We start from the raw sequence: 27,351 nt of genomic DNA, 5'->3' as shown, positions 1-27,351 counted from the left end.
TATTATTAAGTATCACTTGCGTCAAATCCTCTGGAAAGCCCTTTTGCCTTTCTTACCAGAAGATCTGCTGCAAAGAGTCTTAGTTGGAGATCACCCCTTGGCTGCTGCAGCCCTGTTTCTCCATGCACACAGTAACTGAGGCACAGAAGGGCTATGGAAACTTGGCAGAGAAAGAAATGGAACCTGGGAACTCAGATCTGGGGTACAGGCCTTCTCTTCTCTGGGGTACAGGCATAGAGAAGAAACAGCAAGATTATAATAAGGAGTACAAAGGAGAAAAAGGAAGAGATAAGCAGCAAGCATGGAAAGGATAGTTTGGCATGCGTGAGCTGCATTTCTACAAAGTTTTCTGACAGCAGTCAAAAGATGAAGAGAAACAGATCATAAGAAAGGAGGGACTGTTTCAGCCAAATGTTCCATCTAGCTCAGCCTAGCTTCCCACCTGCTCTACCAAGTCACGGGCACCTCGCACTGACTTCCTCTTGGCCCATGTGGGCATCCACAATAAGATACTTCCCCTGAGTACTCTCCAAGTACTTAATCACATTTCCCAAGCAGTATGTGGAGCGTCTCTTTAGTAACCCCAAACAAATCACTTCTCCAAGTACTTGTCCAAGTCATCTCTCACTGAATTCTTGCAGGCTCCTGACTGTAAATCACTGCTGGCAAGGACTTCTATGTATCTACTACCTGCTTCAAAATGAAAAAATTATAGTCTTTTTTCTTTAGAATAACTGGTTCATATTCTTGAGTGTAATATGAGGCATAGCTTTCTACAAATGCAGTTAGACCACAACTAAACACCAATGCTGACACATATGACTTCCTTCACACACCAGCAATCACCTCATTTGCCTTCAGTTCATTTACGTGCCAGAAAAGCACTCTGAGCAGCTTCAGAAAACCACAATATCAAGTAAAACACCAAGAATGCTGCCCCTACCACCGCCACTTGTGGAATCCTTCATATCAAACCAGCTGAAGCAGGCAGCAGGGCAAGCAATATTGAATTTAAGACAAGAGATTTGAAGACCCAAATGAAGGGAATTCAGAGTGATAAAACAAAGTTCAGTACTAAAGACCTGTTTTCTTGTCATAAAAGAAATAAAGTCTGATTGAATTAAACTAAACAAAAATCTTTTTCAAGTACCAATATCTTCATTAGGATTTCAGAACAATTTATATTTTTTGCATGTCCTTGAAACCTTAGTAGAGTATACTCACAACACACACACACACACATATAATATTTAAAGTATCCATCATTCTGAAGGACAATAAAGAATGTATATTCCCATCAGTGAAGAAAACATCCTTACAAGAAGTTTCCTGACAGACTACTTTATATATGTGTGACCTCATCAGGAGCAGATGCAGCCCAGCCCAGGAAAGGTGTTTAACAGCTATCTTCATTTCCCATGTCTGGAATCACACACACCTCCCTACACTGGCTGTCACATGTCAAGAGAAAATGACATCCAAGCTTCTAATTCTATAGTAAATCCATAGCTGTACATGGTGGGCTCATAGCCAAAAGATAAGTGACGTAGGAAAACTAGTATCAGAAAGTCTGTGGGGCTACATGTTTCAATAAATGCTTTACATTCACTGTGTATTTCTATAGGAACACCTAGCAAGATTAATAAATAGGAAGCAGACTGTACACTTTTGTTCTTTTTGAAGACGTATGCGACACAGTTTATACATTTGCTCACGAAAGGATGAACTTCAGATGCTCTTATGCACCTAGAGAATATAAGGAATTTACAAAGCCAGATGTTAACACATTGATAAAATGTAGCACAAACAGGAAGTCTTCCCAAAGGAAGAATGATCTGGAAACTAGAAGAGGTATGATCAGGGTAAAATAATGTATGGACATATACCATACCCAAGTTGAACCAAGTCCTAACTCAGCTGTACAAAAGCTGCCTGTGGTATATTAGGATATTAAGAAAGTTACACTGAAGTAGAGTTTAACATTTGAGGAGATGGTCTCGCAGAGTTTAACATGGATCTGAGCCACAAAAGAAGTACCTCTAACTGAAATACCTAGAAATACTCCAGTAAATTTGAACAACAGCAACAAGAAGTATTTTTTAATACTGCATCTGCTGTTGCTGATCAGATGCCAGAGAAGAAAAAGACAAGTATGTCACAGAGGAGTAGTCGGGGGAAACAAGCATTAGAAAGGCCTGGGAAGTTAATTCAAACCCCTTACCTCCAAGTCTTTGTGGCATTCCCGGCCTGCACACAGAAGACTCCATGGTCAGCAATTCTAGTTGTGTCTGATAAAAGAAATACACAGATACCAAAGGCTGGTGTACTACTTTTCTTTGAAATGCATAGATGCTGCATAAAACTCCCTTCATCAGCAGAGCAGATACCATTGATGAAAACTTGATACAATGTCCTTGAAACCAGAGCAAGCATTGGCAGTTACTGGCAAGAGACAGAAAAGCTTAACTTCTTTATTTTCCTTTCACAGTGAGCAAAATTACTGAACTGTTACCATAAAGCTTAAACATGCACCTGCAAATGAGAGCATTAATTATGACTGCAGAGAAACTTTCATTCTTCTGTGTAAAAAATGCAAAGCAGAATCTCAAATAAGGATGACTAGCCATCTCTAAACCCTTGTGGCTAAAAATGTTTCTAATACTCACTAGTAGAAATAGAAGCAAAGAACACTCAGAGCTTCAAAAGATAGTCTTTAAACACTGAATCCAATCCTTAGCACTTGTTGGGGCAGCTATCAAAAGATGCCCTCAGGTCATAGTACAGCCCTTCCATTTTATCTCCAGGACCCTATAAAAAAAGGCCCCTGAAGTGTTGGGTTTTTTTGTGGAGGGACTTCAGAAATGGGGGGGGAAGATCTCCCTTCATAAAAAGATCAGTACATTCAGACAAAAAAAAAAAATAGTACTTTCATAATCATGAGCCATTTACTCTCTTAAGAGCAAAATGTGCCAGCTTCACTTCCCAGGATCTGACAAGTTCAAAGTTCTGTGCTTAGGGAGATCTTTGATTTATCTTTCTCCTTCTAAGACAGTAGCACAGAATGCAGAGGGCTGCCAGTAGCTTTCAAAACCGATTAGTATTATAGCTCTGTACCTTAAAAGCACAGAAGTAAGTACCTAAAAAAAAAAAAATCAAAGAATACATTTTATGCTTGTATTAGTGAGGAAATAAAATTGCCTAAAAGACCTGAAAAGTTAGCTGCCTCCCTGGTGATGTACATCAGTTTGGGGGAAATCTCACCACAACAGACAGCATCCATGTAAATAGGGGAGAATAGGGCTGCTGCTCCCTTCATCCCTTCAGTGCTCAGAAATCACAGCTTTGTGGTCATCCCACCTTTCCATGTCCCCCAAAAGGTTTAATTTATTTTCTTTTTATTTTTGAGACACATGAGTTTAATGCCTTAAACAGGAAAAACAAACAAACAAACAAACAAACAAACAAACCAAACAAAAAAAAAAAAAAAAAAAAGAAACAAACCCAAGCTTTCCAAGTTTTCTTCCCTATGACAAAAGGTTCCTAAAATTAAAAGTGTAGAATCGCACATGACTATGAACTGTGACTTCACTACCACAATACTTGTGCTAAAATGAAATTGGAAAAGCAGAGAGATACATACCAGTGTTATTTAGACACAGAGTCCTTTGAGCTCCCAGTACTGCAGAGGTGCTTTGCTTTAAATTTAGCTTCATCATTTGGGTAGAACTTATAATAGCACATTGCTTTCAGCCTTTGCAGTTTGGAAGCATGAGACAAACACTCATTTAAACACTGTTCAAGAGCCTTTTAACATCACTGTAATTTCCTATCTATGAACTTTGTTGTTTGAAGGACAAATTGTCTACATCTTTTTTAGCAAAAGGATACAAGCAAAATCCACACATATTTGAAAGATCTCCTAGACCCTTGCAGCACTGTAAATTTTAAAGCCTTGAGCAATTGGAAAGAGGATGACTTGTACTTGACAGATGCTGGCCACATTGCTTAATATATATTCTGGGAAAATACTCAGATACTCTGGCCATGAAATTGTAATAGCTGGGGATTATCACTAAATGCATAAAAAAAAAAGAAAGAATGAGCAGTTGCACATTTTTCTTTATGTACTCAGAAAACTAAAGAGCTTTTTTAAAAGCTTCTCTCACTTCCTCCTCCTTTTCTTCTCTCTTACTCAGAAGCAGTGATGACTATGTGTGCCTCAGGAAGACTCTGACCACAAACATTACCAGCAACAGTCTTATGGCAACTGGGCACTCTGAAGAGATGAAAGCAGTAAAAAGCATTTTTTTATCAAACTGGACACCAAGATATCAATGTCTGGACTGTTAATGCGCCATGACTCCCAGGCATTCAGTTAATCCTCCTGCACATGTTGTTTCTAGCAGGTTTGATGTTTGCAAGGTTTTGCCATATGTAGATGGTTGTGTTGAGAGACAGAGCTCTGACTAGACAGCTTTAAGAAAAACCTCCAGGATGGCAATACAGCAAATTATTACTTTTCAGAAATTGTTGTCCTCAGCAAATTACTATAGCTCCTACTGCAAACTCTGCAATCAATGTCCAGGGAACAGGGTGGACTCCCAGAGCTAGCTGCCTTCCAACATATACTGCAGCAAAATGCAGTACTACAGCACACAGCTTCAGGAAGTGCTACAGCCAGTTGCACCATCCCACTCAAATCCAAGGATGCTAGAGACAATACTTGCAATTGGCACTTATTCATAGCTTTTGAAACTGTTGGACTAGAATTTACATGGTTTAGATCAGATTTAAACATGCCTTGGAAGAGCTGTTCCTGCAGACCTCCAAAGATGTATATCACCCTTGTGGACTCAGGAGGCTTACTCATTAATTCAAAAAATAAATGGCACAAAGGTCCCAATGAGTCAACAAGGAACCTGATAGTGAAAGACCTACTAGAGTTTAGGAACTAATCAGACAGGCAACTGGGCTACTCCTAGGTGTTAAAAGACTTATTTCACTATGTCCTGCATTAAATTTTTAGGAAAACAGCCTTTGAAATCAACATATTTTAGAAGATCTTATCAATGCTGATTTAAATTTGTGCAGAACCCTGAATTCTGTATTAATTACACCTAAATACTTAAAAGCCAGCATTTAAATAAGAAAATATTCAGCTCCAGAGTTTTACTCATGCTTAAGTCAGTAAAACAACTTTTTTTTACCTTATTAGTCAGAATGACTTAAGCAAGTATTTTGTAATAAAAGGTCAAGGCTGCTTTATGGAATTAAAAAAAAAAAAAAGTCCAAGTTATGTAAGTGCAGCCTGGTATGTGGATTAAAGTAATGCAAAAATGCATATATATTAAATGTGACAAAAGGAATTGGGTGATCTTCTAGCAACTGGGGCACAGATACTTCTTCATGTTTGTATTTGAAGATGTGATTGGTAAAAATGATTAAAATACTTAAGGGTAGCTTTGCTATGACTCAGACACATAAAAGAACAGATTATTAGGCAACTTGGATCCAGCTGGGGTAACAAGATGGTTTTTAAACTGTAAAATTGTACAATAATAGCTAAAGGTAAACCAAAAGCTTTGATACTTTAAAGCGTTACAATATTACTCAATATATTCAAAAGACAATTGTATTGATACAGTATTTTATGTTCTTTCCAAATATTTATGCTTAGTGAGAGTTACCCTAGACCATCTCTGCTTGGAAGAGTCACATTTCTGACCAGTTTAAACCCATGTTTGGAAATGTATTAAATAATTACCTATTTTCAGAAGGATTTTACTGATTTTCAGATATTAAATGGACCTGCTTTCTAAATTAACAATTTTACTACTATAACCACCACAATCTCTGAAAAATCCCTGCTGTCAAAAAATCACCTTTTTCAGAGAATGAATACCTAGAGAGTTAAAGTTTTTTTTTCAATTAGTTATAAGTATCTATTTCAAGATATATCCCTGTTTAATATCCCAGTTTTTATACCGAATATAATGTAATTATGTTTTTCAATATACCATAATTTTAAAAAGTCTTCAGAATCCAGAGCTCAAATATTTCAAATGTTTATTATGAATCACATTCACAGTGCAATACAAATTACATTAAAAGCTACACAAGAAACATACAAAGAATACATTAAACGCGTACCATTCTGTAATGCAAAGATTTCCTGACTCTTAAGCTAGAAGTGTTCTTAACACCTGTTAGCAAGAAATGGAAATCAATCATTGGATTGAGAAACTCCTTCATTATTTAGGGATTTTTTATTAAACATTCTTCATGCCGGTAAACAGACCATCCATGTTAAAAATAAAATAAAAATCAACACTGCTCTTTCCCAGCATGTAGAAAAGTTATTTCACTGTTTCAAGCCTAGATTAATTTTCAATTAATCTTCCTGCCTCCAGCAAAAGGAATCATAAAAGTCCATTTAGCACTTTGTTTCCAGAGCAGGTTGATGATACAAAAAATAAGCTATAAACATACACATAATCATGTGTCAGCATGTAACTTTGGAAATATTATATGCAGAAGTTTAGAGACCAAGATAGTCTGGTATATGTACTGCTGATAGAAATCACACAATGACAGCTCTGAAGTACATTATGCAATTTCAAAGTACTGTCCATACCAAAATAATACATTTTCTGTACATGTCTAGATTACTTCCTGTAAATGTTGACTGATCAGTTGTGCTAGTACTTTAGAGAGCAAGATAAAGTTTTTAGTTCTTTTTACAGCCTCACCTCACACTTATAAAAAAAAAAAAAAATTCCTGGCTGGCTAAGTGCAAGTAACTGATAATTTCTGCTACCAGTTGAATTCTGGTGGTGGCTTGACTTTGTCAAATAACATTTCAAAGAAGTGGCAATTTTCTTACCTCCAGTACACCAATGGTTTAGTTTATTCAGGAGATAGTCTTCCTTATTTAATCTATGTATAACTATAACAAGAGGTCCTAAGGACATATTCTCGAATTTAAACTAAAGGCAAGCATTTGCCCAGTAGCAACAAAATGACATTTCAGAACCTCTCTTGGTCATTACAGAATTATGAATTTCAGAAGAGATTCTTTCATGTGCTATTTCAAAAAAAAATTAGAGATCTGTTTTTAGCCATCCACTTTGGAGCTCCAGAGCTGTGAAACTGATGAGTCAAGACTCATCTTCAGTTAAAATTTGCAAGATCTTCCCTTTTGATGGATGACCATAATGAGGAAATTGCTTTAGCACCTCAACACAGCCCCAATCCTTTCAATGAATTGTAAAGGCTATGCATACTGGAAAGCCGTGTTTTAATTAAGAAATTTGGTTTTGTGTGTCTGCACTCACAATTGGTTCAAGTATTACAGAGGGCTTGTAAACCTGGACTGAAGCTTTAAGTTCATGTAGAAAAATCAGTTAGGCTGTAATATGCAAAAATAAATCAATCATGTATTTAATACCCATATAGATTTGCATTCTAATAGCATTATTTAGCAATAAGCATTATTACTGAACATTATTCAAATGCATCTCACAAAATACTGGTAGCACTTCTTCAGTCTGTCTTTAGAATTAATACAAAATAAATCCTATGGCAGTGTGTAGCACTTTACAGCACTTTCTATGTTACTTCTACATGCAAAAGCCTTCTCCTGGGGTCTAGCAAGGAAGAAGGAGTTTTTAATGCCATCAGAGTCCTTCTCTGACTACTGGCTATGTCCCTTCTAGCAAACAATACTATGCCAGACGTTTATTGCTCAAGTGCAAAGAAACCTCAAATATATCCCATGTGTGAGCTGGCAATGCCAGAGGTAGCTGTATCACCAAAGAACCTGAGCAGACCTTAGAGTAGCCTCAGCAGGGCACTCATGCTCAGGATTCACCTCAAAGCAGAAAAGCTTGGAAGTGCTCACTTACCAGAATGCTGTTGTGACAACTCACCACAAATGCTGCTGCAAACAACTTTATTCAAAAAGCATGCTGAAGCAGAGTAAGCCAAAGTCACAAACCGCTTTTGAAAGCGTGCTACAAGAACAATTCATTTCAGACTAAGCTTTCAGAAAAAGTCAACGACAGCTTCCTTCCTGGACACCCAGTGAAGATAAATTTGCATGTGGGAAAATTTTGAAGGGCACATTTCACATAAATACTTTCACACTTTCTAAACAATGTGTCTGAGTGAAAGATAACAATTACTATTGCATCGAACTTGGATCAGCATTGCACTTTTAAAATATGTATAACCATTGGATGTTGTCAAGAAACATTCAAGTGTCAATAGATGTTTAGAAATCACTGTAAAAAAATTAGTAGAAAAGCTCAATTGTTTTTGAAGTTAAACTTAAGTTTCAAACACAATGCACATGGCTAGCTATTCAGTTTACTCCAGTTGAGATAATATGGTATTAAAAACCACCAGTGGCATTATAAAAGGGATATATGAGAAATACAAAACTAAATGACAAAAAAACTGTGATATTGAAGCCAAGTGACGTCCAAGTGCTAAGACAAACCGTACGTGAGCACCTTCATGTTAAACTTCACATTCCCATCTGCATGTCAGCAAAATTGTAGAAATTGTCTACATCTTGAGATGCTGATGCTTTGCTTTCTGACACAAAAACCTGTTTTGTTAAACCAGAAAATAGTTATGCATCAGTAAAAGCAGTCATGCTCATTTGGAACCAGTAATGTTTATTTTTAGTTTTGCATTTTATGAGAGACACAACTCTGTTGGTCCCCACTGCACGACAGAACAAATCCTAGTATTCTCTCAGCCCTGATTCATCCACCATTTGTTATCGTCACCCTTCCTTAGCACACATTCTGGCTGCATTAACCCTTGCCTTCAGGATCAGGAGCCTGGGGCTTCATTATTCAGAGGTCACAGCTTCAGTTAGTGTCTATTTAGATATATTTTGATTGGCAAAATCAACTCTCTCCAGGAGATAGGGGGAAAAATAAATACCCAAAATCCTTAGACTACTACTTTCCTTTAACAGAAAGGGAGAGTTTGTAAGAAAGACTTCCTTGTGCTCTATTACCCTCAAAAAAATCTTCATTGCTTCTCCAGCAGATGACTATTTTTTAAAAAGTAACTTCAATTACTTTTGCATTTTTCAAAATTTATCAATGTGTGTCAAAGTCCAAGCTCCAGGAGAGTCACCTTTGAAAGCTTAGGTACTATCCAAACAGTTGAGTGTAAACTGAGGACATTGTGGCTGTTCACCCATCTCAACATGTAAGCAATAGCCTCAATTAAAAAATTAAATGGGATTACTTATCACAAGATGACTGCTTTCCAGAAACTGGGCAGCCTAGTTCCAAGTAAGTCTTTTGAAAGGAACTGAAAGACAGCAAGGAGCTGCATGGATGCTGTATCACAAAGACATTCTACTCATCTTTCAACAGCTGCCTGAAAGCAAAGGGTCTCTCTCCTGTTATCAGGAGTGCTCTAAATGTTTCCATAAACTTTCTCAAATCCGTTACCATTTAGAGAAATGGAACAGCAAGGAAAGAGGAGGTGTGGTGTAAGGAAGCTAAAGTGAAAGAAGCTGACAGAAGAAAAAAAGAACACTGTCTTTGAAGGATGGCATTCTGTGGTATCCTACACAGCAAAGGTAAACATGGAAAAAAGTTGAAATCCCATCATATTATCTTTGTTGTGGTTTAATAGAGAGGACACCACAAAGTTAAGTGACTAAATCCAAGACTTGAAGTGAAACTTTTTTGTACTACAATTATAGGAATTGATTTTGTGTTATGTGAAATAACAGTTTTAAGTGGAAATCTTGTATTCTTCAGTGGATATGGGGATTCAGAACTCTCTTTCCTAGGACAATTTTCTTGTCAGCAAAAAGTAACTCATGTTTTGAGTACAAAAAACAACAAAAGGATATTCCAATTTTACTACCCATGAACCTAAAAAAAAAAAGTGTAGTATGTCAACACTACATCTTGACCATGAAATAGCTCAGACATTCTGTAATATTTTCTGTGAATAAAGCAATACAACAGCTTACCTTGGTCCCACTAAAAACTTCATTTACAGTGCTTTGACATTGTTCCACAGCACCATCTCCATTGAATTCCAAAGCAACCACTGGACCTAGGAAATAGTTTCATCTAAAATCAATAATAATTTTAAGCTTGGCATTGAAACAGTAGATTTCTCAACCCATAGGGAATTGTGAAGCTTGCAACAAGCATTTTATTTTTTTGCTTGAGCAGTCCCATAACAGCAGATAAAGAATTAAAAAGACTTAAACATGTTACAAAAAAAATACCATGTTATCTGCAATTCCATGCCTTTTTTTTTTTTTTTTTTTTTTAGATATTTGGGCAGGATTCCAGTTTTACTTCTTGAAAGGCAGCAATAGCACAAAAATGCTAAGGAGTGCAAGGCATCATGGAAGTGAGTCAGACTGTGCTGCTCAAATAGTGAGCCATTTCACAGACATCTGGAGTGTCACTGAGTCATTCAAGCATTTTTGCTTCAGTCCCAAGACAGTGAATTGCCTGATTTTTAGACTTGTTCTCACCCATATTTGCAGATCTGCTTTCTCTGGTTTCATTCTGAACATTGTATTTCCTCCCACATGACTGTAATATAGCCCATAAGCTGGACTATCATCTTACAAGTGCAATGACTTTTGTCCTATTCTTGCAATGAGCATCACAGACCACTCATGTCACCATGAAAAAACCTGCTTGTTGCTACTAAGTTTGGGAATGTGCAGTGAGCTTTAGCATGTAACAGATAACAAGATGTCAGTACTTCTGAAAGAAGAGACAAAACCCAACTGCAGTCATATCAATAGAAAGACTTCTGAAATACTCTGACAGTACACCAGTTGTCAACAAGAATTTTAAACACTCATTTGCTTTATGTACACCTATACTGATTTGCTTAAATAATTTATACAGAAACACTGAACAGCTCAGTGGTTGAGCTAGCACTGGTGATAAGTCAGAAATAGTCTAAAAGCATGAGCTTTTTTTGACCATTTCAGGCAGACCTGCATGTGCCACTGCTCCTGAGCTATGCGGTTGGACCACTAGAGGGGGAACAGAAACACAAAACATATGTGAAATAACTAATTTTTGATGCCTTCAGGAGTTTTGGCTGGTTTAGGGCCTCACTGAGGCTTCCAAAACTCATCTCAACAGGTTTTACAGTATGCCCTTGAAATAAAAATTTGTCCCTCATTCCTGCTTCTTCTCCAGAACTTTCTAGTGACAGAATTCTATATCAAGAGGAGAAAGAAAACACAAACCTTTTTCCAGCAGGGGAATGAATTCTAATGCACTCTGCTGGAAAACTCTGTTAGCATCCTCTGCCTTCATTAAAACTTCTTTAGTCTGTACCAGCTGAAAGCCTTTGCCAGTCATCTGTTAACAGAGGAAGAATTCATGTTAAAAATGCTTCTAAGGCAGAGTTCAACTTGAGCATCCAAATTACGCTGTAATAGACTCATTTTTCCCATACACATTAATTCTCAGAGCAAAGGGACTCTTTTTGCTCTTTTCAGAGATCATTTGCTTTTTCTACACTTCTGTTTATTTTCATTCCATTCATCCAGATTTTCTCCTCTGCCCTAGTGCACCTAGAGGAATAAATGTGAATGTTTTTGTTTTATGTATTAGGGCCCAGGGTTATGTGTTTTTCCCCACAATCCCTCACAAGCAGAAACTAATGGGAGTTAAAGGCATTCAGCATCTGGAAACAAGCAGTCAGTTCTCTTTAGTCTGCAATAGTTTAGTCAAGCATTAGCTCAAACTCTCATCTGTCCACTGCTAAGTTTTCAGTTTTGGAACAAGAGTTAACAACGTTTGAAAACACATATACACATCCCACCCCCTCATTTTTACTCCAAATCTAATATGAAACTAAAAGCACGTGGGAAAGGAGCAAATATATTTTTACTTCCAAAACATCCACTAATCTACAGAGAAGTTAGCTTTCCACAGAAACTCACTAACTAGTTCTTTAGCATCTTCTTAACTCTAACTTCTAAAAAACTACTAACAGAGGAGAACACATCTATTACTCTCCTCCTGTAGCTATTCCTTTGTCAGAAAATAAACCACCCGAAAGTATCATTATCTGCCTTCACTCAAGTAACTCAGTAGCTCAGACCCATAAAAGTCCAGCTGGGCAGTGAGGAGGCAAGGAGACATCCTACAGCTTTCTTTCCTTGCAGATAAAGACCCAAGGGAAAGAGCTCCACCAGATGTTTAGTTGATCATACAACACTGTGATCAGCAGCTTTTGCAGATACCACTCTCAGATGCTGTAGCCCATGGTTGCTAGCTCTGCTCTGTGACATCCTTGGCACTTCAGGATGGTGAAAGCAGCCAGCCACTCCCAGGTTTTAGCCCCAGGAAAGTACAAACTCAGTCAAGCTTGCAGCCACGACAAACACTCACTGCCCCTTTCAGAAAAAAAAGTTCCAACACTGGATGACAGGGGGGATACATTTTAACACTTTTTTTTTTTTTTTTTTTTTTTAAAGACTCTCTGTTAGTACTGGAAAAACTTTGAGGACAGACTTTTGTTAGCTGAGACTTTTAGGACAAGCTAACAAGTTAATCGGTTACATCTTTCTCACAAGCATTGTCAATCACTTACTCTATATTTGACCAAGTTAATCAAATCAACTACACATTTTCTTCAGAGCATCGCTTTGCTGTGTCATGATGGAAAAGTACACCAGAACTGTTAGAGCATAGATGTGCCACTCACAGGATGTCAATTGTAAAGAACTGACTGATCAAATGAGATTCAGTCTCTTACCTTGCTTTAAAGTTTTAAACAATGCAGTTGATCAGTATGGTCAGTAGACAAACACAGCCTTGATATTCTCCCTTCAGGGAGAATCAGAGGCTGTCCACAGGAATGTTGAATTGTAAAACCTGAATGAATACAAAGGTTGCTTACCTCATCAATTAACTTCCTGGCATTTGCAGTTGTGTAGTCACCAGCAAAAAACACGGCCAAACACGATTCATCACTGTTCTTCTGTCTCCGCCCTCGAGTTATGGGTATTATGCTCTTTGTAGCATCAGTAGAAACCCTGACAGCTTTCAGCTCCTCAGAGCTGGGCAGAGGAACATAATCTTGGACTACAGCAGTTTCAGGCAAAAGGCCCCAGTTATTTTCTCCAGACACAGGGGTAAAGTCATGGATGTTGCTCCACGTGTTATTGAAGATACTCAGACCAGCATCTTTAAATTGTAAAGCAAGCTCGGGATAATAGTACTGGAAACATCCAAATTTCATACCTGTGGAGGACTCAATAATGGGCTGGGTGGCACAGCACAAGAACACCTCCAGCTTTCTGCAGTCCCGCGTGCGGAACTGTTGGCAGGCAACCACACATTTACAATCTTTGCAGTCACGGAAAAACACGCTGCCTTTTATTGGTCCTAAAAAGATTTGGCAATTTACACAGTCGTCAATCGTGATTGTAGCAGAATGGTCAAATATGTAGATTTTGCAGTTCTCACAATCCTGAATGACAAATTGTTGCCCTGCTACTTTTCCAGGCAGTCTACCCACAGTTTCATTCTTCAATCCGGAAAAAGTGTAATCTTTGGGGTCAATCTGAAGGAGGGATAAATAAAAAAAATGGTTAAAGTCTTCAAATGCAGAGACTATTATAATGTTAAATGCCCACTGACTTGCAGTGGTTGAAGTACCACTGAATTGTACAGGATAAACTGCCACAAGGCAGTTTATCAATGAGTGATGAAAGATCAGAAGCAACTCTTTCAGCTAAACTACTGGAATACACAATATTGAGATACAACTAAGAAGTGAAACTACACTTCTGAAAATCCCCAGAAGAATTTAAAAATAAAAAGCAACTCAGTTTGTCCTTAATAAAGAAAGGGGCAAGGGGAGCTAGTTTTAACTGTAGACTCTGAACTGTTTCAACAAGGATGATGGTTCTGGGTAGAGTAGTAACTGTAATAAATAAATTGCCCAACATACTTACAGATTCATAAAGCTGGAGATACACAGTATTTCCTTTTTGAGTAGCTTTCTTGGTCATATTTTACCTCAACACATTGCAAGGAAACCTTGTTGCTGTCAAATAGTATCTTCTCTATTATGTTTGCAAACTACAGAGAGCTCATTAATGTGTGCCACAGCGTTACCTCGTGCTAACAATGACAAGATTTTTGTGCTAACCAAACATAAGAGATTGTTTTAGCTATGTCCAAGAAGCAAAAACTGGCAGGGGTGGTACAGGGGGCATGTTTGCAGATCTCCTCCACACCCCAGCATCCCTCTAGCTGAGGCAGAACACTTGAGGGAGGTTGTGGCTTTCCCTGGAACTCTCCTTTAGGGAGCAGCAAGTCACAAGCCACACAGCAACTGGATGGATGCAATACAGGTGGAAAGCATGAATAAAACAGCCCATGCTGTCCTGAAACCAAAGGAATCTGAGCTGGCTTATTTCTAGATATAAGTTAAGTTTCAAGCCATCTACAATTCCTGGAGCAAATTCTACTCTTCCCTCTTGTGAAAGTTCATTAAAATAGCACTTAGAAGTGTACGAGTGAATGACTAACACAAGACCACTTCACCAACCTGCTATCTGATTATCAGCCTTGAAGCTCCTAAACTTTGCTGTACCATAGTCAGTTATCATGCATTACCACAGTTTTGATGTAGTCCAATTTCTAAAAAAACTTCTTCCTAGCAGGTCAAACATCAACACAATATTTAGAGACTGGTAAAAAGCATAAGCCAGAACGGGCTAGCACCAGACATTCATTAAATGTCCAGCTACCAGCCTTGGTAGCTTTTGACTGGAACAGCCAAAGGAAGCTAAAAATCTCTGCCAGCTGATAAAATGTATTTTGTTCTATGCAACATATATGACCTTCAGACAGGAAAGGAGGTTTGCAGCTGATGAATCTTCCAAATAAAATGCAAGTTGAGACAATGAAGATGGCTTCTTAGAATTCTCTCCTCAATCATACTTAATACCACTAGTATACCTCCAGGAAAGTGTTGCTGGAAGTATTATAAATAAAATTGGGAGACTCAAAAGATAAGGGACACCTTATGGAGACTCAGTCGCACAGCACGCTTTGGATTCAAACTCTCCAAGGTCTTTAGTCTCAAGTAATGTTACATATCTGTTCCATATACAAGTTATTTATCCTCATATTCTCTCTTACTTGAGAACAAAAATATTAAAATTGCTTCTGGACATATTCTTTCCAGGCATCTCCTTGAACATTTATGTATGTTTGTGTATATCAGGTGTTTTTTTTTTTTTCCTTAATAACCATGGGAGACAGACTCACTACTTTCAAAAGAGGCACAGAGGAACAATTACTTCTCTTAGGAATGAGAAGTTCAGTGTTTCCAGAACTTAGAGCATTTTTGAAACTAAGCATGTCTTTCTGAATTGCTCTGCTCTACAAAGCCTCTGAAGCAGCTCTAGCTCATCCTACCCAGTGGCCTTTGCAAGGACATGTGAAACTTCACTTTGCAATTTTATTTAGGCCTAGCTGAAAAACACTGTCAGCAAACTCACAGCTTATAAACATTTTCAAATGAGAGTTTTTGAGTAAGAACAGTAGTCAAGTTAAAGATAAAAGTTTGACTTATTATCAGATTCAGGAGCTCCTCTTTATTTACCTTTTTTCCAGAACTAAAGAGTTCCACCCCGACACAGCTTTTACTTCTCAATTTGTTGAACATGCCAAGGAATTTGCACATTTCCTTTGATTTTGCTTTGCAGTTATCCTTTTAAAGACTAAGAGTATTTATTAACACTGCAGTACAGACTGGAGGGACTGCATGAAATAGATTTGATACTCTCTCCCACCACTGGGTTATTGCCCCTGAGAGGAGGGGATAAAAGACTGTAGCAGATATAAATATTTCACTTCTCCTGGGTAAAAGAAGCATGCCAGAGAAACAGGCCTGAAGGCAGAACCATGACTTTGAGGATGCATCCACCATCTCCTTATATGCTCATAGGATTACAGAATAGTTTAAATTGGAAAAGACCTCCAAATCCATCAAGTGCAGCCATTAACCTGACACTGCCAAGTCCACCACTAAACTATGTCCCCAGCTGCCACATCTACACATCTTTTAAATACCTCCAGGGATGGTGACTCAAACTCAGGGCATCCCTGGGATGCCTGTTCCAACTCTTTCCATGAAGAAATTTTTCCTAATGTCCAATCTAAGCCTCCACTGGAGCAACCTGGGGCCTTTTCATCTTGTCCTATCACTCAGTACTTGGGAGAAGAGACCAATCCTGACCTCCAACAGCCTCCTTTCAGGTGGTTATAGAGAGCAATAAGATCTTCCCTGAGCCTCCTTTTCTTCCAATAGCCACAGCTCCCTCAGCTGCTTCTCATCAGACTTGTGCTCCAGACCCTTCACCAGCCCCATTGCCCTTTTCTGGACACGCTCCAGAACTTCAGTGTCTTTCCTGAAGTGAGGAATTCAGAACTGAACACAGGATTTGAGGTACAACCTCAACAGTGCCAAGTACAGGTCATGGCTCTAGTCCTGCTGGCCACACTACTTTTGATGCCAGGATGCCATCAGCCTTCTTGGTGCACATTCACTATCTCTGAAGTCTTCAGGTATCATCAACAGGTTAATATTAAGTCACTGCAACCACCTTCCTTCCCCTGACAGTGAACACCAACTGCTTCTTAAGCTCTGTCTTGGCAATATAGCAAAAAAAGCAGGCTAGGAAAGCCAAAAGAAACAGAAGAAAGGAACATCTGCAGTCTTGTACAACCACAACCAGGGCTATATACATTTCTCTGCCCACTCATTTGGTCTTCCACTGGCTATAAAATCTTCAGCACATGGCAGGTCAGGAAAATTCAACTATTTGATAACTCATCTACTTGTCCTTTGTATTTGGATAAAGTTTCAAAAAACTTTGTCCAAATCCACCCATCTCACCCAGACAGATGCTTTACTCTCCAGTTCTCAACAGGTTTTTTAAATGTCTTTTTTCCCCCAGGCTGCTATAAGTTCAAAAGGTGACAGTATTCATAGCAGTAACTTTTAATATTTTCAGCTGAATTTAAAGAGTTCTTAGAGTAGATAAGAGTCGTACATCAATAGATATCGGCGCAGCTCAGGAGCTGAAACCTTCTAACTTCAGTGGCTATGCAGAGGTTAAGGAATTACTCCATAGAATGACCTAACATAACCAGATGTGAGGATGAAAAAACCAGCCCTTCTTACAGGGCTAATACTTTTCCTTCTCAAAACAGGCATAGAAGCATAATCTTTGGTTCTTAGCAATTACAATGGTGAGAAGTCTGTTACAAAGGGCTAGAGGATAAATTGTAAGGAACAAGGATTTTAAAGAACAAACAAAAGGAGAGAAGTGAAGGCAAACAAGTTTACAGCCCCAGGACATCCTGTTACAAGTGCAAGATACATTAAGTAGCTTTCCTTCCTGCAAACACTTGTCTTGCAAGAAGGTCAGAGGCTAGGTGAAAGCTGCACATGACATACATCTCTTCAGCCACCATTATCCAATTTACTGGCACCAAAACTGGGCAGCTCCCATTTGGAAGAAGACTTGGAAGCACTAGAGCTTCACAACTTTTAATGGTAACTGTACCTAGAATCATAAAGGATCCCAACATCTTGAAGTGTTTCTGGTATGAGTTCATGTCTTAGCAAGACTTTTTCACAGGATCTATCAGGGAAGGAGTTTCAGTCAACAGTGATACATCCCTATAAATATGAGAAGGTACTAACATTCTTACAGTTCTCCGCTAGTTATCTGTGTCTAGGCTGCTGAGCAAACAGTTTGTGAAGTATTTCTAAACCACTTACACCAAGGTCTTCTCTTTTAAATATAATTCTCAAAAAATCATTCCCTATCTCTCTAAGTCACTATAGATGGCAGTTCAGAAATTAACTTACAGCTGATGACATACAGAAGTTGGCTGCTGACCCAGTGACATTAAAAGCTGCACCTATAGGGTAGGCACATCAACTTAAGAAGCTTTAAGTACTATTTTTGTCAGCAGGGGAATTAACTTTAGGGAAATAAGAAATAGAAGTGCATTCCCAGGCCTAGACACTTCTGCATATTCATACTTGCATGGGTTTGGTGCCCTCAAGTAATGAGTTGCAACATCCTCTGGAGTTTGCTTGTTGAAGTTACTCACCCACTGGCAGATTTCAAGATTCTTGCACAACAAGAAAAGGTGGAAAATGTAGTGCAGGTTCCTGTCTCTAGCAAACAGTTTTTCATTTTGGAGCACACTGTGACTTTAGAAGTGGCCAATACAACAGTCTGAATGCTCATTTCATTCTATTCTTGGGAATCTTCATGCTTTTCCATAATGCCCATAACATCATAAAACGGTCATTCACATTCAGCAAACTACTGCCAAATATTGCATACAGAAAAAGTGAAAGAAGAGAGGAAGCTACCACAGGCCTGTATTTGATCTAACTGGAAATACTGCTTAATATGAACCTTCTGACTGTTTCTCAGTTGATCTGACCACATTTTGAGAAATACAGCAATAGTTCTGGTGCACCAGGAAGCATAAGGGAGATACATTGGATTTAAGGACAAAATAATTAATTGTTTAGAGAAAAAAAGTTACGAATATTCAAAAATAAAGTACAAAATGGCTACCTAAACAAGATCTAGACAATTCAAGATACACAAGACACATTCATGAAAAACCCTGTATGGGTAAGGTAATGTAAGGCAATTAACAAAAGACTATGATTTAGGCAAAAAGTTAAACCTCTTGAGGTTTTTTAACCATTTAAATACAGCTACACAGCACAATAACAATGATAGCTGCATGTTTCCTATCAACTAAACCAGCTGCAAGTCAGTTGACATAAAATAAAACTTTACTTGTTCCTCCTAGAAGTTAAAAAAATAATCTGAGAAGGAAAGTTCCTCTAAGCTCTAAATGCCACTATAATCATAATTAATCTAATCCTACTTCTGTGAACATGAGACAAAAGCAAAAAAGATGATGCAGCTATTTGTGTTTCTTCTCCTGTGGAGGTCATGAGTGTATCTGCCATCACAGACACAAAAGCCCCAGTTCCTGTCTGTACATACCCACTTTCAGTTACTGCTGGTAGTCATAGAGTGGGAAAGGAAAACAACCCAGGTGGAAAGCTAGCTGAAGAAGGCTGGGAAGGGCTGAGCACCACCAAGTTCCCCTCCCAAACTTGGTCAGAAAGAGACTCTCATGACAGCCCAAAGACATCAAGAGACATAATAAGTCCTCAGGATGCAATGCAATACTAACAGTCTCTGGAATAAACTGTGCTCTACTTACACTCGTGGACTGAGAATCCCAGAGCAGCAAGAAACTGAATACTCATCCTTCCCCTTTCTGTTTTCAAGATAATCTGATCCTTTGTTTCTTCTACTGCACCATAAGTAATCTTCACACAGTTCTCTGAACCCATGGCTGAGTAAGCATTACAGAGACTCCAGAAGATTTACAATGTAATCTAAATTTGATTAAATTTTGCATACCTTAAAACTTCTGTCCTCACTTAATAATGTCACACAGAAATCTGAAAAGGTTCCTCAAATTCATATACTTTCCTTAATTTCAATTTAGCTATCAGCATCTCATAATATTTTCTATTTAGAATTTTCTACCACATGGTCTGGTTTTGGGTCTATTACACGAGATTTACATGGTCACTGTAATATCATCATATTACTCTTTGTCTGGGGCTACACTAGTAGACAGTATCAATACTAATCATCTTTTGCCATGAAAACATGATTAAAATAGGCTCAACTAACAATTATGTCCTTCAGAAGCAGCAGAAGTAGTTTTGTTAGAGGAACCCCTCAGGTTCCCCTATGCACACAAGTGTGCCTACATTTTTCTGCCATGTCAGGATGGCATTAGTTTACAGGAAGACAGCTGAAGTGTCTGAGCAGCAAGACGTACTCACCTGTAAGAACATACAGAGCATAGTTTACAAAAACTACAGACAACTGCCAAATCTGCTTGTGAAACTGAACTATATAACCACAACTGCATCACTGAGTAGGAGAGCCTAAAATTAGAAACACATCCCCAACCCAAATGGTGGAAATAAACATCAAAAGAAAACTTAGCAGATCTGTTGACAGAGTTGAGGTTTTCAGGGTTTAGAATACGATTCAATGCACTTGATGACCAAAAAGGAGTCTTGATGCCACAAGTTTTCTAACTGTCTTCAATTTAACTTTATGTACAAACACAAACTTGTGAAATAAATAAGTATATGTGAAGCATCAGAAATGAGAAAGCAATAGACAACAGGACAAGGTATCATACACAACATTTAAAGCTACTACATTAACACTGACAGGGTGTCACTTAATACAAACTGGGATCAACAAGTTTAATGCACCAAGTGCTCAGTACTCCATCTAAGATAAGGTGACTCCAGGTGCTTTCCTAGTTTAATGTATTACTCTTACATCCAAAAAAAACAATGAAAAATAAGGCTGCAAAGAGCAAGGGAAATGAACTCAGACATTAAACAGCCATTCTTAGGCTGTACAGTCCAAAATTAAGCAGCTGATTTGATGGTTTACACAGTTCACTAGCACAGCCCCAAACTCACTGATTCTTCTGGTTTCTAAGAGTCTTTTACAGAAAAAGAGGAAGTTTTACATGCAATACATGACCGTGTTTTTTTTACTCCACAGAGATAGATTGTTGGTGCTGTAACAGTTTCATATGTTAGCTTGAGCCTACTTCCAGCAAGTTAACAACAACCATTTCCTTAGCAACAAGGCCGGCTATTCTCTGAATCAAGTCTTTCTATATCCTGACTTTCCTTCTTTTAGTTTTCAAAGTTAGCTGTATATAAGTAGATGGGGTAAAAATTCTCATACCTGTTGAGCTTTAGCCGGTGAATTTGCTCTAAAATTAAAAAATAGTATTCCAAAGGCTGATTTAGTAATTTACTTTCAGATAAAGTTTTGTTCTGTCACTAAAATGTGGCTTCACTACAGTCCCTCCCATGTGAGAGTAGTCTCCATACAAGCGACAGGCTGTTATCCTCTCTTTCTCTGTCTGCTCCCTAAATATCCGCTATCCAGTCAAAGCAATAAGCCCAACACAGATTGCTCATCTTTATCCTCAAGGAACCAATTCCTCCAGGCCATGCGCACACTCTCTAGCTCATCTCCATCTAAGCTTGTCTTAATCTACTTGGAAGACTTAAGGGACACCCTAGAGCACCTGGCCAAGTTTAAAAAACAAGCAAACTAAGCATTCAAATAAGTTCACGCATTTTCTTTTCCATACTTGTAAAATATGGCCTAAAGGCTTAAGGATTTTATTTGTTGAAGCCACATTAATTACGTTTTTCTCCTGCCGAGTTTCTGCTTCCCCCACCCGAAGGCAGCTGGAGAGGAAGAGAGGCCTAGTAGGGCTACAATGTCATTATATATTTAGGAAGTGACACTTGAAATGAGTCTAGGAAGAAATACATTTTATCCAGCACTTAAATGCTTTCCCGCTTGAGTCTTCATGACTGCCTCCGGGAGCACTGGAAACAGCATGGGACAGGCTTTGACTTCTGTCTTTTTAGGGGCTAATAAACCCACCCTAAAGCCTTAAAAAAACCCAACCAACCAACCAAACCAGCAGCGCAAACACCCAAGCTAGATGAAGCTTCTTCTAGCTATAGAAGAATCAATCTATACATACATTCAGGACACACGGCAGGAGTTTTATGCCTCCGCTCCAACCCAGGTGCGGGGATTCGCCCGGGCACAAGCCGCTCCCCAGCCATTAATCCCGGTTTTCTCGAGTGAAGCACGCACCCAGGGGACTCCGCGCTGTATCAGGAATCCCGACGGCAGGCAGACACCCTTGGGGACTGTCACAGCCAAGCTGCCTGCCCACAGGGCGCTGTCCCACCGGGAGGCAGCGCCAGCCCCCTCCGAAGCAGCCCCGCACCGGGGACCGATGCTCGCACCGCCGGCAGCTGCGGCATCCAGCGCGCCGCCCTCTCCGCTTACACAATTTGAGACTGCCTGGTAAAATCCTTAGGCTAAACACTTTTGAATTGTTCAAATAAACGCACTGAACTGCACGGACCTAGGCGTAACAGCGGGACGGGGGAAGGCGTGCTCTCTGCCGGAGTACACACCCCGCCGCAAAGCCCGGACGGCAGGAGAGAGCGAGATGCTGCCCACTGAGAGAGGCGATGGCGATAGCCCTAACCCTAACCCTAGCCCCAGCCCCAGCCCCAGCCCCAGCCCGCGGCAGCCGCCGGGGTGGTACCTTGGCTCGCAGGTCCCAGCTGTACTGCGGCGCCTTCTGCTCGCTGGTCCCCGCGTCCTGCCCGGCTCCCGCTTGCTGCTGCAGCGGCAGCTGGCCGCCCTGGGCCGGCTTCCTGCGGCGGGAGAAGAAGCACCCCATGGCGCTGCTGCCGCCGCCCGGCGGGGAGAGGCTGGCAGCGGGGAAGGGCTCGCCAGCGCCGCGCCGCCCCGCCCCGCCAGCTTCCGGTTTTCTCCCGTCTCCCGTAGCGACCGCGACATTTCCCCCCGCCTTTCCCTTCCCCTTCCCCGCCCCGTCCCGCTCCAGCCATCGCCTCCGGCCGGCGGAGGCGCCTGGACGGGGCGGTGCCTGACAGCGGGCGAGGCGCCACCGGAGGCAACGCACCCGCGGGGCTGGGGGGACCGGGGGCAAGCGGGACAGTGGGGTTTGTCAATGATCGCTATCGCTCCCCTGCCCCGGGGAGGGTTCTCTCCCGCCCGTCCCGCGGGAGCGGCTCGGAAGAGGCGGTGGCTGCCCGTGAACCCAGCGCTCTACCGAGGTGAAACCTGTGTCCCGCCCGGAGCCATGTGCGGGTTCAGCTGTGGAAGCCGGAGGCAAAACGCCCTGTACGGGCTGTAAATACAAACCGGCTGATCCTGCAACACGTCATTTTCCTATGGATACACCGGCGCGGGCCCCTCGGGACGCGTGCCACCGCCGTGCTCGCCTCCCTGGAAGCGGTGCCCCAGAAGACCCGGCTTCTTGCAAGTGTTTCAGAGCAGCAGAAGCAGCAAGTGGCGGCATGAGAACCCACAGCGTTCTGCTGCTTTGTGCCTCCCTTTGCAAATAGTCGGGCTTCCTATGTTGGGTTGTTTGTGAGTTTGTTGTTTGGCTTGGTTTTCTTTGGCTGTTTTTTGGGGTGGTTTTTTTTTTTGGTTTTTTTTTTTTTTTGTTTTTTTTTCCCAGAGGAAAAACCCACACTCTTTTTATCAGACTGTCTGACCAGTCAAAAACATTTCCCCCGAGATTTTACAGATTTGAGTTCTGTGGTTGAGGTGAAATAGTTCAAAATTGTCTCTGATGCTTTGTTCAGTTTCTTCAGAAAGTATCCACCGGCTCTATTGTAGGCACCCTTATGGGCCACACTGTGGATATTTGCACTCAGTGTGGTTTTTTACATGGGCTGCAGGGAAATCCTTGTTCCAGCACCTGCAGCACCTCCATCCCCTCCTTTTTTTGGCCTTGATGTTCACAATGGTATTCCCCACTTTTTTTTTCTTCTCCCTCCTCTCTCTCTCACTTGTACGTAGTGGTTTTGCCCTTCTTTAAATATGTTTTCCCAGGAGTGCCACTGGTGTTTCTGGTGGGGCTCAGCCATTCCCCATGATGGGTCTGTTGGAGCTGTCTAGAAGTGGCTGTGTCCGGCATGGGACAGCCCTGTTTCCTCACAGAGACCACCCGTGCTGCCAGCACATGGTCACCTATATGTGGTCCACACCCACTAACAAAACTTCTGAGACATTTTGTGTTAAACAGAGGATGACATTCCTGCAGTAGGAATAGAAGAGACGAGAAGCCAGGAAATGTAGCAGAGCAGTGCTGTGCCAGCTGAGCAGGCTGAAAGGCTTGTCCAGCTCAGGGCCCCGAGAACAGCAGAAAGGAGGAAGTGAAACCAATTGCTCATAAATGGTTGCTAAGGAGGAGGGGTGACTGACACCCTTTTTGGCGTCATCTGTACTGCAAAACCGTATACCTGGGCAGTAGTGAAGCCTGCTCTGAGCTTTTGAAGCTATAGTTCAAGTCAATAGCTACCCTCAACACCACCAAGCACAGCTTTACGTCTCAGTTGAAAAGTAGATTTGCTCTATGAGCCATTTTCCTGGGTTTCTTGGGCACTGGTTTGCTGATCTTAATCTAATCCTCTGCACCAGCTCTTTCCTCCCAAGTTTTGTCTCAAACCATTACACACGGTGTGTCCAGCTAGCACAGTTTGAGACTGTTTGCGAATGCAGGAGTCTGATACAACCTCACCTCTTCTGGCTCACTCTCTGGAAGTCGAAGAGTCCTCCAAGACCCCTGTGTATTTCATACAGAGTAGCAAAGTTCTGCAGCCTTTAGACAACCAGGCTTCTCTTTCTGTGCATCCATTAAAAAAAAAATAAATAGAAGGAATAAAAAGCATTTTTGTTAAAAACTAAAATACCATACTTGTCCTGCAAAATTATCAGTCCCATGAAAACACAGGATTTTTGTATGACTACAGCTGATCAGCAGAACCCATTGGTTTTATTTCTCTGGTATAACACAACCTCTCAAGCTCCAGGGTGTCTCCTGACACCAAAGCCCCAGAGTATTTATTCCTGAGCAAATTAATATGACTTGTGATTTATAAGCACATAACTTCTTAAGAAATCGCAAATGCGTATTTCAGTTCTTCATTCTCTACTCATCTGCCAGCCAGACCCAACCCTCTTGGCTTCTGAGATTTGATACAATCCTAGCCTGAAGTGTAGTAATACAAGATTGCAATAGTATCATAGTCACTACCAACCATGACTACACTCACCTTAATTTCAACAAACTGCTGTAATCAGTGATTTCCCTCATGGGGGTGTTGTGAAATATATCTAATTACAGTCTAATACAGAGTTTTGTGGTCTCCAAGAGTGGTATCTAGGTAACTGAAAAGTAAAACATTTTCTTTGTAAAGGTTATATTTTAAGGTATTTGGTGAAAGAGACTCGCTCTATCGATGACTCCTGGGCACGTGCAGCTCACAAGAAGCCTTTCAGATCTCTGCTGTCCTTCCCAGGGGGGCAGTGATGCCATTCTCAGGTAGATGGGCAAAGCACCTGCATGGGCTGTGTCTCTGGACTGGCTCTTACCCCCATAATGCTTGAAAGTGCTTGCATGCCCACAGATAAGATTCTAATGCCCTTTCCTCCTTTTGTTTGACACTCTTCTGTATTGCCCCAAAAGCACAGAGAGGGAGTTCTCAGTGAACATTGGGACCTGGAATCCAGCCCAGGTCTTAAGCAGGTATCTTAAGGAAGCAAGAGCTCACTGTGTGCACATCTGCACTTCTCCTATCTTGGGCTAGAATCTGTTTGTCTTGGTAGTGTTGGAAGCCTGACAAAATGCACAAAGCCAAACTCTCACAATCTTCTTCTTCATGAGATTCATTGTATTCCCTGTGTGTTCTCTTAAAGCTCTTGTAATCATACATTTATGACAAAATCAAAGTGTGTTTTGTTTAAAGCAGGTTTTTAATCCTGTTGGTTATAGAGAAAACCTTGAAAATATAATTTCTAAGACATGAAAATAAAGAAAACCAAAGAGCTTAAATATTACCATTCTCTAAGAACTCCTTTCATGTTTTCTATCAGAAAAGATTATAAATCCCGTGTTTGGGATCCTAGCAACTTATCTAAAGTTGATCTAAAGCTTTGGAAAGAATTCCTAGTTAAGATTAGATTAACCTATACTCATACAAAATTGTGAATTACAGATGAATCCTTCCACAGTATTCAATTCCTTACATAGTATTCAACAGAAAGGAAGAGAAGGATACTTTATGGCTGGGTTCACTCTCTGAGGCTATGTTTTCATACACATTTAAGATAGAACTGTCACAGAAAGCATCCCTTGCCTCCAGCAACTTATTTAAATCCCCAAACACCTATGCAGTGGGACAGCACAAATATTTGCATAGACTTGGTAAACTGTGATGGGAAACAGACGAATGTGTAAAACAACCATTTCAATCAGACATCTGTGCATTAGAGTCTCATATATTTTTTTTCCCCTTTTTTTCTTACTTTTTTTTTTCCTTTTCAGAAGCAGATGATGTATATACAGACTAGGATTTTCACACAGAGTCATCACATACTATGAGGTCATTTTGGTCTTTTTTGGTTTCTTTAGCAGATTCTCCTGCTAGAGATTCTTGCTAGACTGGACACCAAGAGAAGCTAGTCTGCAACTTGAGACCGGGTAGAACAAATGATATGGCTAATTTTGTGACAAGATGTACTAGAATCTGTTTTGCATTGCTAATGGGATTTTGGACTAAGGTCCTCCCCATTTTCAAGCAATATATGGTTTTCAGCATCTCCTTGCATACAGAAATTAGCCCTGGTCATGAGTAACTATGCTGAATCACATTGCTGCTGGTCAACAAGGAAATGTACTCTTCTTTGTAGTCTTTTGGGTAGCTGTCCCTAGCATAGAGTCTGTGATACGCAGCTTTAATGCTGGGATTCTTTAAGTGGGAACAATGGATAGGTGTGCCTGTGTCCCAGGTTACTGTGAACTTACCTGATAGGACAAGGAAAATCACAAACAAACAAACTGAATAGTTAATGTTTGCTAAGCTGCTTATTCAAAAATTACCTTCCACATACTTCCAACAAAAATGACATTCCCTGTAAGAATTCGCAGCTTGTCTACAGATCTTTTCCTGTCGCTTGTATTCGGAACCAAAGTGAGCAGTGTTCTACGCAGTACATGAGATGCAGACAGCACAGTATTTTAAATCATTATTAAAAGGCACCACATAGAAGTACAAGTCATTTTAGAAGTGTGCTTTACTGAAGATCCAAATAGTCAATAATTTTTAAAAGGCATACATTAAATATTGTTGTCTGAAGGAATGAAAGACTATGTCCTAATATTAGCATGAAGGACAGCATAATGCACAATACAAACCCCACACTAATTCTGAAGTTTGCTTCAAGCCATCTCTGAGACAGAAATTCTGCATTTGGAAAGGTCACAATTGGCTTAAGGGCTGCTAATGTAGTGGGTGCAGTTACTCCAACAGAGCACAATTAAATTTTCAGCTATAAAGCTTATCCTTATGCAACACTTACAGGTTGATAGATCTCACACAAGAGTCTATATCCGAGATCCAGTTTTGTGATATGAAGAGAGCTGCCATAATGAGGGTATTGCCCAACATTCTGGTTGCCAGAAAGCCTTGTGTTCCATCTGAGCCTCTAGCTGAAGCAGACAGACCCTTCAGTTTAATGTTAAATGAAAATGCAATGTAGTTACATTAAAGTTTATGAATTATATCTCTTTAATT

The 27,351-nt window shown here is 40.2% G+C and overlaps 1 protein-coding gene across 1 annotated transcript; it reads right to left on the bottom strand.

Annotated features, from left to right (window-relative positions):
- Positions 1-6,049: 6,049 nt before the first annotated feature.
- On the bottom strand, positions 6,050-22,427 carry RP2 (RP2 activator of ARL3 GTPase). Its single transcript, XM_053971798.1, has 5 exons — positions 22,290-22,427; positions 12,928-13,593; positions 11,264-11,378; positions 10,010-10,095; positions 6,050-8,611 (listed from the first exon to the last, which is right to left on the bottom strand). The coding sequence occupies exons 1-5, from the start codon at positions 22,425-22,427 to the stop codon at positions 8,528-8,530; spliced, it is 1,089 nt and encodes a 362-aa protein (XP_053827773.1). The 3' UTR covers positions 6,050-8,527.
- Between the last annotated feature and the right edge of the window lie 4,924 nt (positions 22,428-27,351).

This window comes from Vidua macroura, chromosome 2 (assembly GCF_024509145.1).
Source record: "Vidua macroura isolate BioBank_ID:100142 chromosome 2, ASM2450914v1, whole genome shotgun sequence".
Lineage (NCBI taxonomy): Eukaryota > Metazoa > Chordata > Aves > Passeriformes > Viduidae > Vidua > Vidua macroura.
This window is presented reverse-complemented; position numbering and strand designations above follow the sequence as displayed.

What these genes read in the sequence shown, in the direction of transcription:
- RP2 (XM_053971798.1), bottom strand. Translation starts at nt 22,427, where the DNA reads ATGGGGTGCTTCTTCTCCCGCCGCAGGAAGCCGGCCCAGGGCGGCCAG. An exon ending in GCTGGGACCTGCGAGCCAAG is followed by an intron (nt 13,594 to 22,289) that starts GTACCACCCCGG and finishes TCCCTCCTTCAG; the next exon opens with ATTGACCCCAAAGATTACAC. An exon ending in CCAGGAAGTTAATTGATGAG is followed by an intron (nt 11,379 to 12,927) that starts GTAAGCAACCTT and finishes CTCTGTTAACAG; the next exon opens with ATGACTGGCAAAGGCTTTCA.